Consider the following 17,695-nt stretch of genomic DNA (forward strand, 5'->3'; position numbering starts at 1 on the left):
CTCGTCGTAAGAGGCGCCTCTGACGCAGTGGGCATGCAAGTGCTCCGACGGTCGTAGCCGTCGTATTGTAAGCCTTAGAATTTAATCTGTGCGCAGACAATCTTCTGTCTGTTATTCACAGAAAAGCATCTTGTCACAACTTTTTTTATTAAATTAGGTGTCGGCCTTTTGATCGTTTTGTCTGATGCGAATGTAAAACAATTTCGTAACGTCCTAACATCGACTTCCCTCGTCGTAAGCGGCGCCGCTAACGCGGTGGGCATAAATTTATAATTTTCCCATTTTATTGATTTTAAGCGTTAATCTCATGAACCTCTGTACAAATAAATACTAATTATTTCTTGATTAATTGCATGAGCAAGTAGTAGTTTTATCACATGTTATTCTACCGTAGAAGTTGATCAGATTTTTAATTGTTTTGTTTTACCCGGGATCCGAATCCAGGATATCCAGGCCACGAATTACGATCAGGTTTTCTACGTGGAATATCGGTCGTTCATGGATTTCAGAACATTTCATGTTTTGCCAGCTAAAAACGCTGGATGGCAACCGTGGTCTCCGGTCGCCATCGCAAGCGACAGCAACCAGGTGAGGGTGCATATAGGTGAGATATGCCCGTCTTATCGCGGACAAGATGCATGCCGATATAATTCCGGCCGACAACTTGGTTCGGATAATTGGTCGCGTACCAGAATCAGAGACCGGTCTGGAGCCATAGCATACTCGGGTATGCAACACCTATTTAGCTTCAATAATCTGAGACGTAATGTTTCGAATTTTGTCTCAATGCTGTCACCTAGCGTGAAATCTAACAATCTGTTTTTATCAATTAACATGTTTACGTTATGTGCTGCCATGAAAGCAATGTTTCCTGCCATTCCATCTAAGAATTTATCAGTGTTTAAAATCTATATGAGGTTATTGCTTTTTGATTCGTTGTACAAATTCAGTTGTTGTTAACAAGTGCAATTGAGAAAATAAAGCTTGTGTCAGCAACACATGTATTTGTTATTAAATTCTGGATCAATCCGAAAAGTTCTCAGTAACCTGCGCGAAAAAACTAAAATGACACAAACCGGAAGTGCACAGTTCTCCAACTTCTGTTAAATTTCCTTCTGATGCATCCTAATCGAAGTCATCAGTATTTATATTTGCATGACACTGAATGACACTTTTTTACCAAAAATTCTCAATGTTGACATTCTTCAGAAGAATCAACCACATGAAGATTCCAAATTCTGTTAATACAAGTTTGTCTATTTTGAATAAAAAGAACATGTAGTCAAGCGCCGACTTTGACACAAGCTCGTATTTCTGTTTAATGTCCCCGGAACGTTTTTGACCATTTTGGGAACGAAATTTCGTACCGAAAATCAAGACAAATAATGTATTGTGACTTTATCCACACGCATTAAATTAATGCGAGCACGTTCTGTAAATGGGAGGTGAAGATTTCCATATTTCTTCTGTTGCAGAATTTTCCGACGTGCAATTCTTGCCGTCTGTGTAACATCGCACGTACGCATACATTGTAAGTCACATTTTATTTGTATTTGAATTGAAATCATTTAGTTTCGACGTGTAGCTGTTATGTCCCGTCTCTCTGTACCTTCACACTGATTATTTGAAAGCATTGGGCGATATTTCAACACTCAAATATGCCCTTTGTTTCGCACGCAAATCAATGTGTATATTTTATGCGATTAAATGTTTTGCCACAACCTCTATAGTTTAATATAAATTTTACGTCAAATAAACAGGGGGGAAATTTCTGATACAATCCATTTACTTAATAGCCATATAGATCGTTAAGGCAAATTTCCTATTTTTATTTAGTAAAATGTACATCAAATTTGTAAGAATATGTACACTTTTGCCTTGCAAACATGATAGGAGAGTTTTAAATCAGCTACAGACACCCATCGCTAACTAGACACAAAAATTATGTTAAAAAAACTGTAACGCTGTTGCTGCAATGTGATGGAAACAAATACTTTTAGAATTTTTTCCTGTGGCATGGCTTTAAATATCGGGTTGCTTGGTGAGATCATACACTAACCGCAAAATAACCCTGTCCCAGCAACAGTTTTAGTAACGAAACCAAACAAGTCCTAATAGGTCGAAACAGCCGCCCCCCGTTTGCAATTCAAAAAACAATCAATATACGTTTGTTGCACTTGTTCACTGGTTGTGCTTCTGTTTAAGCCTCGCTGGACATTCCTACACATAAGCCCCGCTGACAGCTCTCGCAAGACTGATGCGCCTTGTATGAGGTCACGCAACAGTATTCTCGAATTCGCACGATTACGATAGAAACGTAAAAACGCAACTTTGATCAGCTGTATCCCAGAAACCTGTTGCCGTATCAAGCTACCTTTTTTCGCCGAAAATTTTTAAAAGTAATGACCATTTTTTAGTCTGATTCTTGTTTAATTTAATTTTTCATGTCACATGCACTTTAAGGGAAATTTCCAATGATTTATATAGTAAAATGTACATCAAAATTTGTACAGAAATGTGTTTAATTTGGCCTTCCAAACATGATAGGAGTGTTTCAAACCAGCCCCAGACATTCAAAGCCAACCAGTGACGAAAATTATGTTGTGAAAATTGTAACGTTGTCTCAGAACTGTATTGAACTCTGTGATATATAATTGCTGAGCAAACGTAGCCAACTAATGGTTTGTTTGAAAGTATAATTGCAACCGACTATAAATTTGTTTACCATCGATACGTGTTATGAGACATAGGCGGACTTTCTATCGTATTATGTACAATATAACTCTTCCAAAATAAAGATAACTATATTTTTTTACAAATAAAACAAGAGACTGAAATGCAGAAAGCTTTATCACATACGTATTTTAAAAATTTTGCATTTAAATGGATTCTCCAGTGTGAGATCGAACGTGTGGCCTGAGATGGCATGATTGACTGAAAGCTTTGTCACAAATACTGCATTTAAATGGTTTCTCTCCAGTGTGAATTCGTTGATGGATTTTCAATTCTGAGCGAGTTTTAAAACATTTTTCACATACATCGCATCGGAAAGGTTTTTCTCCAGTGTGAATTCGAACGTGTGCCTTTAGATGGTTTAATTGATTGAAAGCCTTATCGCAAATCTGACATTTGAATGGTTTCTCTCCAGTGTGAATTCGTTGATGGATTTTCAATGGTTGTCGAGTTTTGAAACATTTTTCGCAAACTTCGCATCTGAAAGGTTTCTCTCCAGCATGAGTTCGAAAGTGCTTCATTCGATAACTTGATGTACTGAAAGCTTTATTACAAATGTTGCATTTGTAAGGTTTCTCTTCAGCATGAATTCGTTCGTGTGACATTTGACGACATTTTCTACTGAAAGCCTTGTCACAAATCGTACACTTGAATGGTTTCTCTCCAGTATGAATTCGTTCGTGTGATATTCGATGGCTTGATCTACTGAAAGCCTTGTCACAAATCCGACACTTGAATGGTTTCTCTCCAGTATGAATTCGTTCGTGTGACAATCGATGACATGATCTACTGAAAGCCTTGTCACAAGTCCGACACTTGAATGGTTTCTCTCCAGTGTGAATTCGTTGATGGATTTTCAATTCATGAAGGGTTTTAAAACATTTTTCGCAAATATCGCATCTGAAAGGTTTCTCTCCAGTATGAATTCGGAAGTGCTTCTTTCGAGAGCTTGATGTACTGAAAGCTTTATCACAATTGTTGCATTTGTAAGGTTTCTCTCCAGTGTGAATTCGTATGTGTCTTGTTCGTTTATTTGCATCAATGAAAGACTTATCGCAGAGGTTACACTTGTAAGGTTTCTCTCCAGTGTGAATTCTAAGATGACTGTTTAGATTGGATTTCTTTGTGAACGCTTTATAACATAACGTGCACTTGTAAGGCTTCATTCTGTAAACTTTTTTAGAGTAACTATTCAGAACAGTAACTATTGTTAGCTTTTTCGTGCTTCTTTCGCCTTTTTTCACTCGTGACTGTTGTCCTGATGAAGGTCTGTTGAATAACAACCGTAATGTCGTCCAAACAAGTTTTTTTTCTTTTTGCCAGAAGAGCCTTAAATTACTGAGTATACCGAACACTTGTATCCGAAATGTTAGTACGGCAGCTGTGTTGTATTGTTGTTTCCATTTCCATCTTTATTTCGTATTAAACCTCAGATGTTCTTTGATTCGTAATAATCCTATGTTAATCATCAACATTCTGTTCAGAATGTATAACAGTGGTTATCAAAATCATCTCCTCAGCAATGCTGAAACAATTTCGTAGTTGAATAATGTAACGTAGCTGAAAATCATTCATGCATGTCCAGATAAATGAAATTATTAAACGTTTTTTCGTCTCGGTTGTTTGGTGCTCAGTATAGAGTAACCAATGGATCGACCTTGACTGAAAGGTACCACAATGTGGAAAGCAGTGTGCCTGCTAGTGTCAAATCTAGCATAGTGCCACAGTCAATAGCTGCACTGATGAGACCTTACAGGTCGAAACACTGCTGTCATTTCGGCGAAATAATTTTGTTTAACAAACTCTATTTCACGCAAGACTGAACACAACTTCAAGGGATTTATCAAAAACAAAACACAAGTATATACACAAATTAGAACACAATGGCTTTCCAAAATCATCAAATGTAAATTTAGCATCCCTAGCCTGACTATTTCGTTCAAAAAATGACTATTTTCGGTATACATTAAAGTGCATATGACACGGCCATGACAACTTTGCGTAAAACTAAAGGTACATCTACAACAAACATATATCCAAAGTTTTACGGCTCTACGTCAACTAAAAAATGTAGAAAACTGCACGAAAAGTAACGGCGACCAAAAATCGTGAACCTTTTGCGAGGAGAAAAGGACATCACATAAGGCACTCGCGTCGAAAAAATGCATTGTTTAGATAGGAGAAGGCGCCTTTTGTGCAGATATCGAATAGTTTCAAACTTAGGAGAATCCACAGATTACGTTACCTTAGAGGTCAGGATAGGGTTTTGCATCACACAAAAATTTGGCATTGTGACGTCACGAATCGAAGGCTTATTTGTCCCTAATTAACGGAAGACCATAGGGAAAAGCAGAAACGACATAACTGTGAGTGGACAAAACGACAATGCTAAACTAATGGTTTGTCTCTGTCGTGTTTTCAAAAGTTCATGTATCACGTTAGCGATCATAAATGCTGTAACAACAAGAACACCCTGTCCCAGTAACTGTTTTATTATTACACAACTAAATTAGACATAATAGGTCGAACAGCGGCCATCTGACTTCAGCTTAAATTAAAATCAAAATCCGTTTATTGCACTTGTTCACTTTTTGTCCCCTGTTTAATGCAATATTATGCTTAAATCAGTTTTACAATGTTTTCCATTCCTACGCATAAGGCTTGCTGCCAGCACTCGCGCACGACCGAAGCACCTTCTATGACGTCACGCAACAATATCTCGCTTTCGCACGATTTCGTTCGCAGCGGCAAAAGTGCGACTTTGATCAGCTGTATCTCAGAAACCAGTCGTCGTATCAAGCTACTTTTTTCGCCAAAAAATGTTCTAAAGTTATGAACATTTCTTAGTTTGATTATTAACATGTTTGATTTTTACGTGTCATATGCACTTTAAAGGCAACAAAACATGTAAATTTGGATGCGATCATACATCAAGTAGATAGTAGTGTAGTCGCTTGATGTAGGCGAACATTTGAAACATTTCCGGTCCATACCATATTTTAAATTTTGCACAGGGCTTGCCTGGAGCATGCTGATGAACGTGGTATAAGTTAAAATACCATCTCATATCAAATTTTCTCAGCGAAATGAACTGAGTCACAAGTCTCTGGCTTTGACGGCATAGAGCCCATTGTTCGCGTAAACCTTGTCGACAAGGTCTCTTGCATAGGCGAACATTTGAAACCTTTCATTGGATTTTCAAAAATTTTGCTCAAAGCTTACCTGGAGCAGGCAGATGAACGTGGAATAAGTTAAAATACCAAAATTAATTCGTCGAAATGACAGTAGTGTCGAAACTGCGCGTGTACACCCTGTCTGCAGCTCTCATAGATTACAAATACTTCTCCGGTAAACACACGTGACGTGAACTCAATGATATGCATGAATGGACACAAACATACAACAGCTAGAATGTGAGAAATTTGCCACGTGTGTTAACAAGTGACATAAAATAAATGGTTACTAATGGTATTTCATAATTCCAAAAACTAGGTATCGAATTATTAAAGCCTTGTTTCGTATAACCAAACCAACCTATTATGTTTAAAGATGTCTGTTTCCTGCAAATCTCTGTTATATGAGAGTTTGATTTTTTTGAATCGCCTGTATAGTGGCTAATAGAGACTCAGTAACGGATTAGTACAAAATATGATAAATAATCCTAAGTCGTCTGTCTGTTTCAAGGTTTTACGGCTTATATGTTTAGCCTGTGTTTGCAGGCATCATAGGTATTGCTAGAAAACAGCACAACAATGCAGTTAACCAACAGTAATACAAGAATATAAAAATGTAAATCTAGAAATACCTTATAGAAATACAAACTGACAATTAGATTTAACGATTGGGCAAGGTGCAACTGAACTGTCTCCTGTTATAATTTCATATACCTCCACATTCTCGTTGCCCAGTCTGTTACTCATACCAGCCGTTCGTTCACGCAGTTCCCTGCGCGATATTCACATAGTTTCGTGTCTTGTCGGTCACAAACGCTGCCGCTTCGCGAGAAAGGAAGTTATTATACTTTACACTCATTTATCACCACGGCTTGCATAGAGTTGTCATGTTGTAAAAAGCGCAAGAAAAAAAGTTATATGCTGTAATGGGAAACACTTGTAAGCACAACATATCACACTAGTAAAGTAGACCAATTGTAATTCTATGCAATAATCACTCAGGAAACAATTAACATTCTGTTCAGAATGTATAATTGTGGTTATCAAAATCATCTCCGCATCTCAACAATTAAATGTAACTTAGTTCATGCATGTCAAGATAAATGAAATTGTTAAACGTGCTTTATCACTCTTTATATGTCTACGAACTTGATTCTCTTGATCTGGCACTCTTTTAAGAAGACTGACTTTTGTATTCAACAAGCACACTAGCTTTTGCGAGTGCCTCTCGCTTCATCAGGTGTAAACACAATGCGATACAACAAGCAAGCGCAAGACGGCCAAACAAAAGCACTGTGAAACGTCAAACAGACTTTTTTTCCAAATTGCACAGTTGAGTGGTTTCTCTCCAGTATGTATCAGAATGTGCCTTGTTCGATCACCAGAACGGCCACAACGTGCATTGCGTTCTGTGAAGCAAGGTTCCGTGATCGTTTATTTAGATTTCCTATCATGACTAAAACTACAAACATGTATAGCACATATGATAAATTGGGTTTTAGCCTTTAGCACCATCAGTTACCAAGCCATAATGTTTGGCCACAGTGCGCTCCACGGTGGTTCGTCTCTGTTGTTTGGTACTCAGTATAACACTGCTGCCATTTCGGCGAAATAACATTTTTTGAAGAAATATATTTCACGCAAGACTGAACATTACTTTAAGGGATTTATCAAAAATAAGACACAAGTATATACACACACAAATTAGAACACAATGACTATCCAAAAACATCAATGGTAACTTTCCCTATGCTATGAATGCTGACTATTTTCGTTCATACAAGGTATACATTAAAGGCAACAAACCATGTAAGTTTGGATGGGATCGTACATCAAGCTGATAGTAGTGTAGTCGCTTGATATAGGCGAAAATTTAAAACCTTTTTCGTCCATAGGATGTTATTATTTTGCACAGAGTTTGCTTGGAGCATGCTGATGAACGTGGTATAAGTTAAAATACCAAAATGTTTTCGTCAAAATGACAGTAGTGTCGAAACTACGCGTGTACATCCTGTCCGCAGGTAAACAGACGTGACGAGAACCCAATCATATGCATGAATGTGCACCGACACTTTGTGATTAAACGTCATTTTTGTGTTAAATTGTGCAATTTGATTACCTAGCGTGTACGTGCACATCTGGGATTTTGCGTTAATCACTTCGCTCTCTTCGCCAGATGGGTTAATCTCGCACATATGTGCTAATCGGTTTGGTTTTAATTTCACATCGACGTTTTATAATAATCCGTCCGTATTCGCATTTTTCTCGTTGATATTATAAATACCGTCACACGGCCTTAAAGCTGGGAGAGAGAACGAATTACGCGCATGCTAAAAACATCGTTGGGAGAAAGTTGCATTGAGCGCTTACGTGTATTGAACCAAGGTATGTTTGTTTAGCGTTTTATGTTTTGATTAAAAAGTTGCAAAGGTAATTCTTGGTAGATGATTTTAACAGTCTTAGGAGTCAAATAGACGGAGTGTTTCGTTCTGCAAACCGCGGTCCCTGCAAATGACAACAAATATACGACAGTTAGAATATGAGTAATTTGCCACGCGTGTTAACAACTGACATAAAATGTGTACAAATTATAGCGGTGCAACATATTGCTGTCCTTGCAACACATGTGGCTGATTTACTACTACAGAACACAAAGACAACTCTATGCAAGTCGTGGTGATAAATGAGTGTAAAGTAATGATAACTTCCTGCCCAGCAAAGCTGTAGCGTTTGTGACCGACAAGACACGAAACTATGTGAAAATCGCACAGGGAACTGTGTGAACGAACGTTTAGTAAGAGTAACAAATTGGATGACAAGCATGTGATGGTATATGAAATTATAACAGGAGATTTTCAGAAAACAGACATATTTAAACACGGTTCGTTTGGTAATACGAAAGAAAAGGATTTGATAATTCGATACCTAGTATTTGGAACTATGAAATATCATAACTAACTATTTTAACTGATATAAATCAACAATAAAGCACCGAGTTGGTGTCAATTGATTAATGCATATTTTAACTACAAGATTTTTGCGGTTAAAATATGCATTAATCAATTGCACTTTGCTGTGCAATAAAGCTGTTCTAGAATATGTAACGAACCATACTTACATTTAGGATACAAGTAATCAGAATAGTTAATCTGAAGAAGAGTACAGAATGAAGCCCTACAAATGCACGTTATGTTCTAAAGCAGTGCTTTTCAACCTTTTCCGCACTTTTCTGTGGCACGAAAATTTCATCCGCACAACGCGGCCAACCCGCGCATGAAATGTTTGCGAACCCCAGGATGTACATAACTGTGTTCCTCTATGTAGACATTAAAGTTTCTGGAAATTAACGGCGCAATGTTACGTCACAGACGCCAAGCTTCACAAAAGCGGAAATTATACTAACGTATACTCGGATTTGTATTGGATTCGATGCGGACTGGGGAATCTAAGGAAAAATAGCGGGAGACAACTTCGTACGTACATTGTGAAACCTGTTGTACGTCAGTTTAAGAAATTCATGGCATTCAACGTAGACTCTGCTTTTAGTGTACAGTTGCCAGGGCTTTAAGTTAAGAAATTCGTTGCGTTCAACGTGCAAGTTGGTTTTTATGTACAGTAGCAAGGACTTCAAGTTAGAAAATCATTGCGTTCAACGTCCACTATGGTTTTTGTGTACAGCGGCAAGGGCTTTATTGTGTTTGACGCCAACTACATTATTCGTGGACAATGCTATGTGCTTTTAGTCCAGAAACGTATTGGGATTAACTTCTGCTGTAATATATGTATAAAGTCGCAAGGGCTTTAAGCTAAGAAATTCATTGTGTTCAACGTCCACTATGGTTTTCGTGTGCAGTTGCAAGCGCTTTGTAGGTTAGGAAATTCATTGTGTTCAACGTCCACTCTGGTTTTCGTGTACAGCTGCAAGCGCTTTATAGGTTAGGAAATTCATAGCGTTCAACGTACACTCTGGTTTTCGTGTACAGTTGCAAGCGCTTTATAGGTTAGGAAATTCATTGCGTTCATTGTACACTCTGATTTTTGTGTACAGTTGCAAGCGCTTTATAGGTTAGGAAATTCATTGCGTTCATTGTACACTCTGATTTTCGTGTACAGTTGCAAGCGCTTTATAGGTTAGGAAATTCATTGCGTTCATTGTACACTCTGATTTTTGTGTACAGTTGCAAGCGCTTTATAGGTTAGGAAATTCATTGCGTTCATTGTACACTCTGATTTTCGTGTACAGTTGCAAGCGCTTTATAGGTTAGGAAATTCATTGCGTTCATTGTACACTCTGATTTTCGTGTACAGTTGCAAGCGCTTTGTAGGTTAGGAAATTCATTGCGTTCATTGTACACTCTGATTTTCGTGTACAGCTGCAAGCGCTTTATAGGTTAGGAAATTCATAGCGTTCAACGTACACTCTGGTTTTCGTGTACAGTTGCAAGCGCTTTATAGGTTAGGAAATTCATTGCGTTCATTGTACACTCTGATTTTTGTGTACAGTTGCAAGCGCTTTATAGGTTAGGAAATTCATTGCGTTCATTGTACACTCTGATTTTCGTGTACAGTTGCAAGCGCTTTATAGGTTAGGAAATTCATTGCGTTCATTGTACACTCTGATTTTTGTGTACAGTTGCAAGCGCTTTATAGGTTAGGAAATTCATTGCGTTCATTGTACACTCTGATTTTTGTGTACAGTTGCAAGCGCTTTATAGGTTAGGAAATTCATTGCGTTCAACGTACACTCTGGTTTTTGTGTACAGTTGCAAGGGTTTTAAGTTAAGAAATTCATTGCGTTCAACGTACATCTAAACGTACATCATAAATCTAAACAACAACACGTGGGCGAGGTAAACACCCCCAGGAATGTTATAATTCAATCAGACACGACACCAATTAATCAAATAATTATCGCAAACCTGGCGCCAGCACGTGCCTCAACACAAATCCACAGACGTGCCAAGATATATCTTCACACCGTCTAATGTGTTCTGCTAAGCTTATTAATGATAGATACATAACACATCTTTTGTTGTTGTTGTTTTTTTTCAAAAAAAAACAAAAAAATATATAACTAGTTAACATAAAAGGAAAAAAAAAAAAAAAAAATGAGAAGTTTTTCTTCCAGTTGTCGATATGTGTTTTTCTTTTTGCAACGCCCGTACCTTCCATAGGGCCGGTCCTATGACCAAGAATGGTTCCACCGGTCCTTCGTCACGTCACCAGTCGAAATGATTGCTGCAAGTTGTTGTGCGTATTCGCTGACGTTTGCGAGAAATAAAATGAATTGAATTGAATTGAGTTCGAACGTGTGGAGTTAGATAGCTTGATTGAGTGAAAGCTTTATCACAAATCTTACATTTGAATGGTTTCCCTCCAGTGTGAATTCGTTGATGGATTTTCAATTCGTGACGAGTTTTAAAACACTTTTCGCAAACATCGCACCTAAAAGGTTTCTCTCCAGTGTGAATTCGAAGGTGTGCGTTTAGATAGGTTTTCTTGGTGAACGCTTTAGAACATAACGTGCACTTGTAGGGCTTCATTCTGTAAATTTCTTCAGATTATCTATTCAGATCACTTGTATCCTAAATGTAAGTATGGTTCGTTACATATGCTAGCACAGCCTTATTGCATTGTTTGCATTTCCCTCTTTATTTCTTGTTATTCCTCTGATGTTGTTTGATTGTATACAGTTCTTCCACTGTGAAGCAACATTGCCACGAACCACAATTCAAGGGATTAACACTATAAACTTTGCTTCTACTTATTATAGCAATAAATATACACGTGCGCAGGACAAAAATCTTGTGGTTAAATATACATTAAGTAATTAACACCAACTCGCTGCTTTATTGTTGATTTATGTCAGTTAAAATGGTTGGTTATGATATTTCATAAATCCAAATACTAGGTATCGAATTATCAAAGCCTTGTTTCGAATTACCAAACCAACCTAACTTGTTTAAAGATGTCTGTTTTCTCTCAATCTCCTGTTATAATTTCATATACCACCACACGCTTATCACCCACTCTGTTACTCTTACTGGTCGTTCATTCACACAGTTCTCTGCGCGATTTTCACATAGTTTCGTGTCTTGTCGGTCTCAAACACTACAGCTTTGCTGGACAGGAAATTATCATTACTTTACACTCATTTACCACCACGGCTTGCATAGAGTTGTCTTTGTGTTCTGTAGTAATAATTCAGCCACATGTGTTGCAAGGACAGCAATGTTGCACCGCTATAACTTGTACACATTTTATGTCAGTTGTTAACACACGTGGCAAATTTCTCATTATCTAACTGTTGTATATTTTTGTTCATTCATGCATATAATAGGGAAACAAACACGACGCAGGTGGGTGGTACATTGGAATTCTTGGACGTTCTCCATGTTATTCCACGAGATTCTTGGTTGGATTTTGAAACCAAAGACTTCACTAAGCCGACAAGTGTTGGGCGTACATTCATCAATGGAATGTCACATTATCCCCAGCACATCTTTAAGGCAATTGTGTACGGGGAGGCTGTAAGGATGCGCCGCTTAAATGAGGAGCAAGAAGATTACATTGAAAGCCTCAATCGCCTCCAGAAAAAGTGTGCTGCCTCAGAATTTCCAATGCGCAAAACGAAAAAACTCATTGCTATTGCGCGTAATTGGAAGGAGAGGTTTGGGCCTAAAAACAACCACGAGGAAAATACCGGCGCCAACAAGTGTATATACTGGGGTACATTCTTCCCAAGCTATATGTCGCTTTCTGCCAAAGACAAAGAACTGGAACCGAATGCCAGGGTAACTTTTAAAAAACCACGGACATTGCAAAGTTGGCTAACTTCCTTTAAAGCAACTGCCACAGTCACCCACACGGGGCCGGGCTATTCAAAGCCTTGTGGTAGCTGCGGCCTGTGTGGACACTGCAAGGGTCTCAAAAGCATGGTGGATGAGGTTCATCATGTCGGCACTCCGTCTGGTTTGGTGAAGCTCCACGACCAATGAAGCTGCACCAATTATGGCATATATGTGGCAATATGCAGAATATGTCATGACAAATATGTGGGACAAACTAAAAACAAGTTTTCCACCAGATGGAACCAACATCGACAAATGTGGAGAACTTTTAACACCAGGGCCACGGGTGACAAAAGTGCATTACTCCGCCATTACGAAGTGCACCACCATCAACAATTCAGCGAAAGACCAAAGCTAGCTGAATGCTACTCTGTGGTGTTTTTACAACAACCGCCCATGGACCAATTGGACATATACGAGGACAAATGGCACAAACACTTAAACGCAAAAATCAACATTCAAAAATTAATTTTACCGTCAGTTACGTGACCCTCCACCCATTTCATTTCATTTATTTATTTTATTTATTTTATTACAATCTTTTTATCGTTGTTTCACCTGATTAACCAATGTACGCCTGTGGTGATAAAAAAGTAGGTCACTTGTAACATCTGATCAGAGCGTCGTGCAGTATGTTAGCACCAGAGGTTTCTACTGTTCGGCCAGTTTTATCGTTTTATCATTTTTAGCGTCTAACTATGTCTTTTCTGTTTATTTTGTTTGTAGAACTGAAGATGCTTTAATAAAAAGCGAAACATGTTTTCTAAAACCAGAAGCGTGGACACAAAGTTGTAAAAGTAACATTTAAAATTGAATTGATGGTTAACTTGTGTCACGTGAAAGAAGTGCTGCTGGTTAGGTAGATTTCATGAAGTAAAAACATTTTATTGCTTTCCCATTATACCACTTTACTTACTATTTCAATGAAAAAAAAGAGTTTTTAATGTTTAAAAAAGATTATAAACATTTCTCTGTAAACACACGTGACGAAAACACAATGATATGCATGAATCGACACAAACATACGACAGTTAGATTATGAGACATTTGCCACGTGTGTCAACAACTGACATAAAATGTTTAAAATTATAATTGAGCAACATTGTTGTGTTGGCATTAAAACGACACAAATGAATACTGAAAATCTGTTCATGCTTCAAGATAATCTGTGCAACACATGCGGCTATTTCTACAGAACACAAAGACAACTAATGCAAGCCGTGGTGCTAAAGAGTGTGGGGTAATAATAACTTTCTATCCTGCAAAGCTGCAGCGTTTGTGACCGACAAGACACGAAACTATGTGAAAATCGCACAGGGAACTGTGTGAACGAACGACTAGAAGAGTAACAAGCATGTGGTTATATATGAAATTACTACAAGATTTTTGTCCTGTGCCCATGTATATTTATTAGTATAACAAGTTGAAGGAAAGTTTAACGTGGTAATACCATCAATTAGGGTTCTTTACAATTCTGTTGCTTCACAGAAGAAAGAATTTGATCTGAATCTCAAAACAAGAAATAAATAGGCAAATGCAAACAAAACTGTTCTTAAGCTTACTAGCATATGTAACGAACCATACTTACCATAAAGATTTCAGTCAATCAAGCCATTTAACGAAGCACTTTCGAACTCACACTGGAAAGACCATTTAAATGCAACATTTGTCAAAAATATTATAAAAAATCTTCATCTATTGAAATTCCACCACGCAGGTATCAAACCATATGATTGTGAGGTTTGTAAAAAAGCTTCCACTGAATTTAAGCAATTAAAGAAAACGCAAACAAACTCATATTGGAGATAAAAACCTTCAACTGTAACCTATGTGATAAAGCTTTCTGCAGTTTAGTCTCTCACACAAATCACGTTGGAACACAAGGAGTGGAACTGTTTTAGATGTTCTATGGGACTGCTAAATGTTTGTATTCTGAAAAAGGATATAGTTCTGCATTTTTGGGAGAGTTATAACGTACATAGAATGATTGACCGCCTTTGTCGCAAACCACGTTTTGCTACTGAACGAATTTCTAGCCGTTGCAATGGAATTAATACTTTCAAATAATTGCCAGGCCACTCGTTGGCTACGCTTGCTTATATATCACAGACGTCAATGTATCACCTCACCAAGCCGATATTCAAAGCCAAATGTCGTATTCTGGGAAAAATTCTGAAAGTATTCTTTTCCATCACAACAGCGTTACAATATTCACAATATAATTTTTTATCATTAGTTTTCATGTACATTTTACTACATAAATCATTGGAAATTTTCCTTGAAGTGCACGTGACATGGAAATTAAATTAAAAAATAACTAAACTATGAAATGGAGTTTTGTCAGGCTTTGTGCGACATATTTTTTGTTGGAATTTTACTGGCAGTCAGTTACTAGTTCTTTTCTTACATATCCAGGTTTTTATTTGCATACTTTAATTTTTAATTTTTTAATCCTTATTTAATTTTTATTGAGGTACTTTCCTTTATTTGGCATCGCAAGCGACAGCAACCAGGTGATAGTGGATAAGTGAGATACGCCCGTCTTATCGCAGACAAGATGCCTGCAGGGTTCGTTCAAACCGCATCGAACTGGGTTTCGAGGACATGCATTCAAGCAAAAGATAAGCTCTCCTCTGTCTGAAAAATAGAAGGAAGCCAGGAACAAAATTATCCGTCGCAAAAACACCAGAGACCCGACTACATAAAGGGAGCAGATGGGTAGCAAGTACAGTGGTTATAATTCCGGCTGACAACTTGGTTCGGATAATTGGTCGCGTATCAGAATCAGAGCCCGGTGTGGAGTCATAGCATACTCGGGTATACAACACCTATTTAGTTTCAAAAATCTGAGACGCATTAGACGTAATGTTTCGAATTTTGTTTCAATGCTGCAACCAAGCATCAAGTCCAACCACCTGTTTTTTTTTCAATTTAGATCTTTACGTTATGTGCTGACATAAACGCAATGTTTCCTGCCTTTCCATCTAATAATTTATCAGTGTTTTAAAACTATATGGCGTTACTGCTATTTGATTCGTTGTACAAATTCAGTTGTTGTTAATGAGTGAAATTGGGAAAGTAAAGCTTATGTCAACAACACATGTATTTTTTATTAAATGTTGAATCAGTCCGAAAAGTTCTAAGTAACCTGCACGAAAATATTTTTCAACTTACATCTGTTAAATTAGCTTTTCATGCATCGTAGCAGAAATCATCAGTATTTATATTTGCATGACTGTGATTGACCTTGTTTTTACATAAATAATTTCAAAGTAGTCTTCAGATGAATCATCCACGCGAAGATTCCAAATTGTGTTAATTCAAGTTTGTCCATTTCGAATTAATACAACGTGCAGTAAGATGTCGCCTTTGACAAAAAAGCTTTGTCACATAAGTTACAGTTGAATTTTTTTACTAAAAATTAAAATATTTTTCACAAAATTTGCATTTAAATGGTTTCTCCAGTGTGAGTTCGAACGTGTGTCCTCAAATGGCTTGATTGACTGAAAGCTTTATCACAAATCCTGCATTTAAATGGTTTCTCTCCAGTGTGAATTCGTTGATGAATCTGCAATTGTTGACGAGTTTTGAAACATTTTTCGCATACATCACATCTGAAAGGTTGTTCTCCTGTATGAATTCGAACGTGTGCCGTTCGAGAACTTGATTGATAAAAAGCTTTATCACAAATCTTACATTTAAATGGTTTCTCTCCGGTATGAATTCGAAAGTGCTTCGTTTGAGAGCTTGATGTAGTAAAAGCTTTATCACATATGTTACATTTAAATGGTTTCTCTCCAGTATGAATTCGTTCGTGTACAATTCGATGACTTGATGTACTGAAAGCCTTATCGCAAATCCTACACTCAAATGGTTTCTCTCCAGTGTGAATTCGTCCGTGTACCATTCGATCACTTGATGTACTGAATGCTTTATCACAAATGTTGCACTTGAATGGTTTCTCTCCTGTGTGAATTCGTAGATGTTTCTTTAGATAAGATTTCTGAGTGAAAACCTTAGAACATAACGTACACTTACAGGGATTCATTCTGTAAACTTTTTCAGAGCAATATTTCAGAACTTTTCCCTCTTTAATTCTTCTTATATATCAGATGTTGTTTGATTCGTAAAACGTTTTTCCACTGTGAAGCAACAGAATTGCCACTAACCATAATTGAAGGTTTAAATCGATAAACTTTGCTTCTACTTGCTATAGCAACAAATATTTATGTGCAGAACAAAATCCTGTAGTTAATTATACATTGATTAATTTACAGCAACTCGCTGCTTTATTGTTGATTTTCATCAGTTAAAATAATTAGTTTTGGTATTCATAGTTCCAAATACTAGGTATCGAATTATCTGTTTTCTGTCAATCTCCTGTTATAATTTCATATACCTCCACATGCTTCCCACTTACTCTGCTAATCTTACTAGTCGTTCGTTCACACAGTTCCCTGTGCGATTTTCACATAGTTTCGTGTCTTGTTTGTCACGAACGCTGCAGCTTTGCTGGACAGGAAGTTATTAACACTTTACACTCATTTACCACCACGGCTTGCATAGAGTTGTCTTTGTGTTCTGTAGTAATAAATCAACCACACGAGTTGCACGGACAGCAATGTTGCACCTCTATAATTTGTTCACATTTTATACCAGTTGTTAACACACGTGCAAATTTATCATAAATTATCTGTTGTATATTTGTGTCCATTCATGCATATAATTGGATTCTCGTCACGTGTGTTTACAGTAAAATATTTGTAATCTTTTTTAATTATTTGAAACACGTTTTTAAACGGCACAAATATACCGAATTATTAATGTTAACACTCAACACTCCGTTTAGAATGTATAACTGTGGTTATCAAAATCATCTTTACATCAATGTAGAAACAATTTCGTATAATTTCGTTGAAAATTATTCATGCATGTCAA

The 17,695-nt window shown here is 37.2% G+C and overlaps 2 protein-coding genes across 2 annotated transcripts; both read right to left on the reverse strand.

Moving 5' to 3' along the window:
• Positions 1-2,452: 2,452 nt before the first annotated feature.
• LOC145905383 (uncharacterized) lies at positions 2,453-4,254 on the reverse strand. Its single transcript, XM_082992571.1, has one exon. It carries the CDS (start codon positions 3,897-3,899, stop codon positions 2,880-2,882), a length of 1,020 nt encoding a protein of 339 aa, XP_082848697.1. The 5' UTR covers positions 3,900-4,254; the 3' UTR covers positions 2,453-2,879.
• Positions 4,255-11,125: 6,871 nt separating this feature from the next.
• On the reverse strand, positions 11,126-16,805 carry LOC145906962 (uncharacterized). Its single transcript, XM_082994409.1, has 3 exons — positions 16,539-16,805; positions 16,236-16,325; positions 11,126-11,332 (listed from the first exon to the last, which is right to left on the reverse strand). Exons 1-3 carry the CDS (start codon positions 16,803-16,805, stop codon positions 11,126-11,128), a joined length of 564 nt encoding a protein of 187 aa, XP_082850535.1.
• Positions 16,806-17,695: the final 890 nt, after the last annotated feature.

This window comes from Ascidia mentula, chromosome 6 (genome assembly GCF_947561715.1).
Source record: "Ascidia mentula chromosome 6, kaAscMent1.1, whole genome shotgun sequence".
Taxonomy (NCBI): domain Eukaryota; kingdom Metazoa; phylum Chordata; class Ascidiacea; order Phlebobranchia; family Ascidiidae; genus Ascidia; species Ascidia mentula.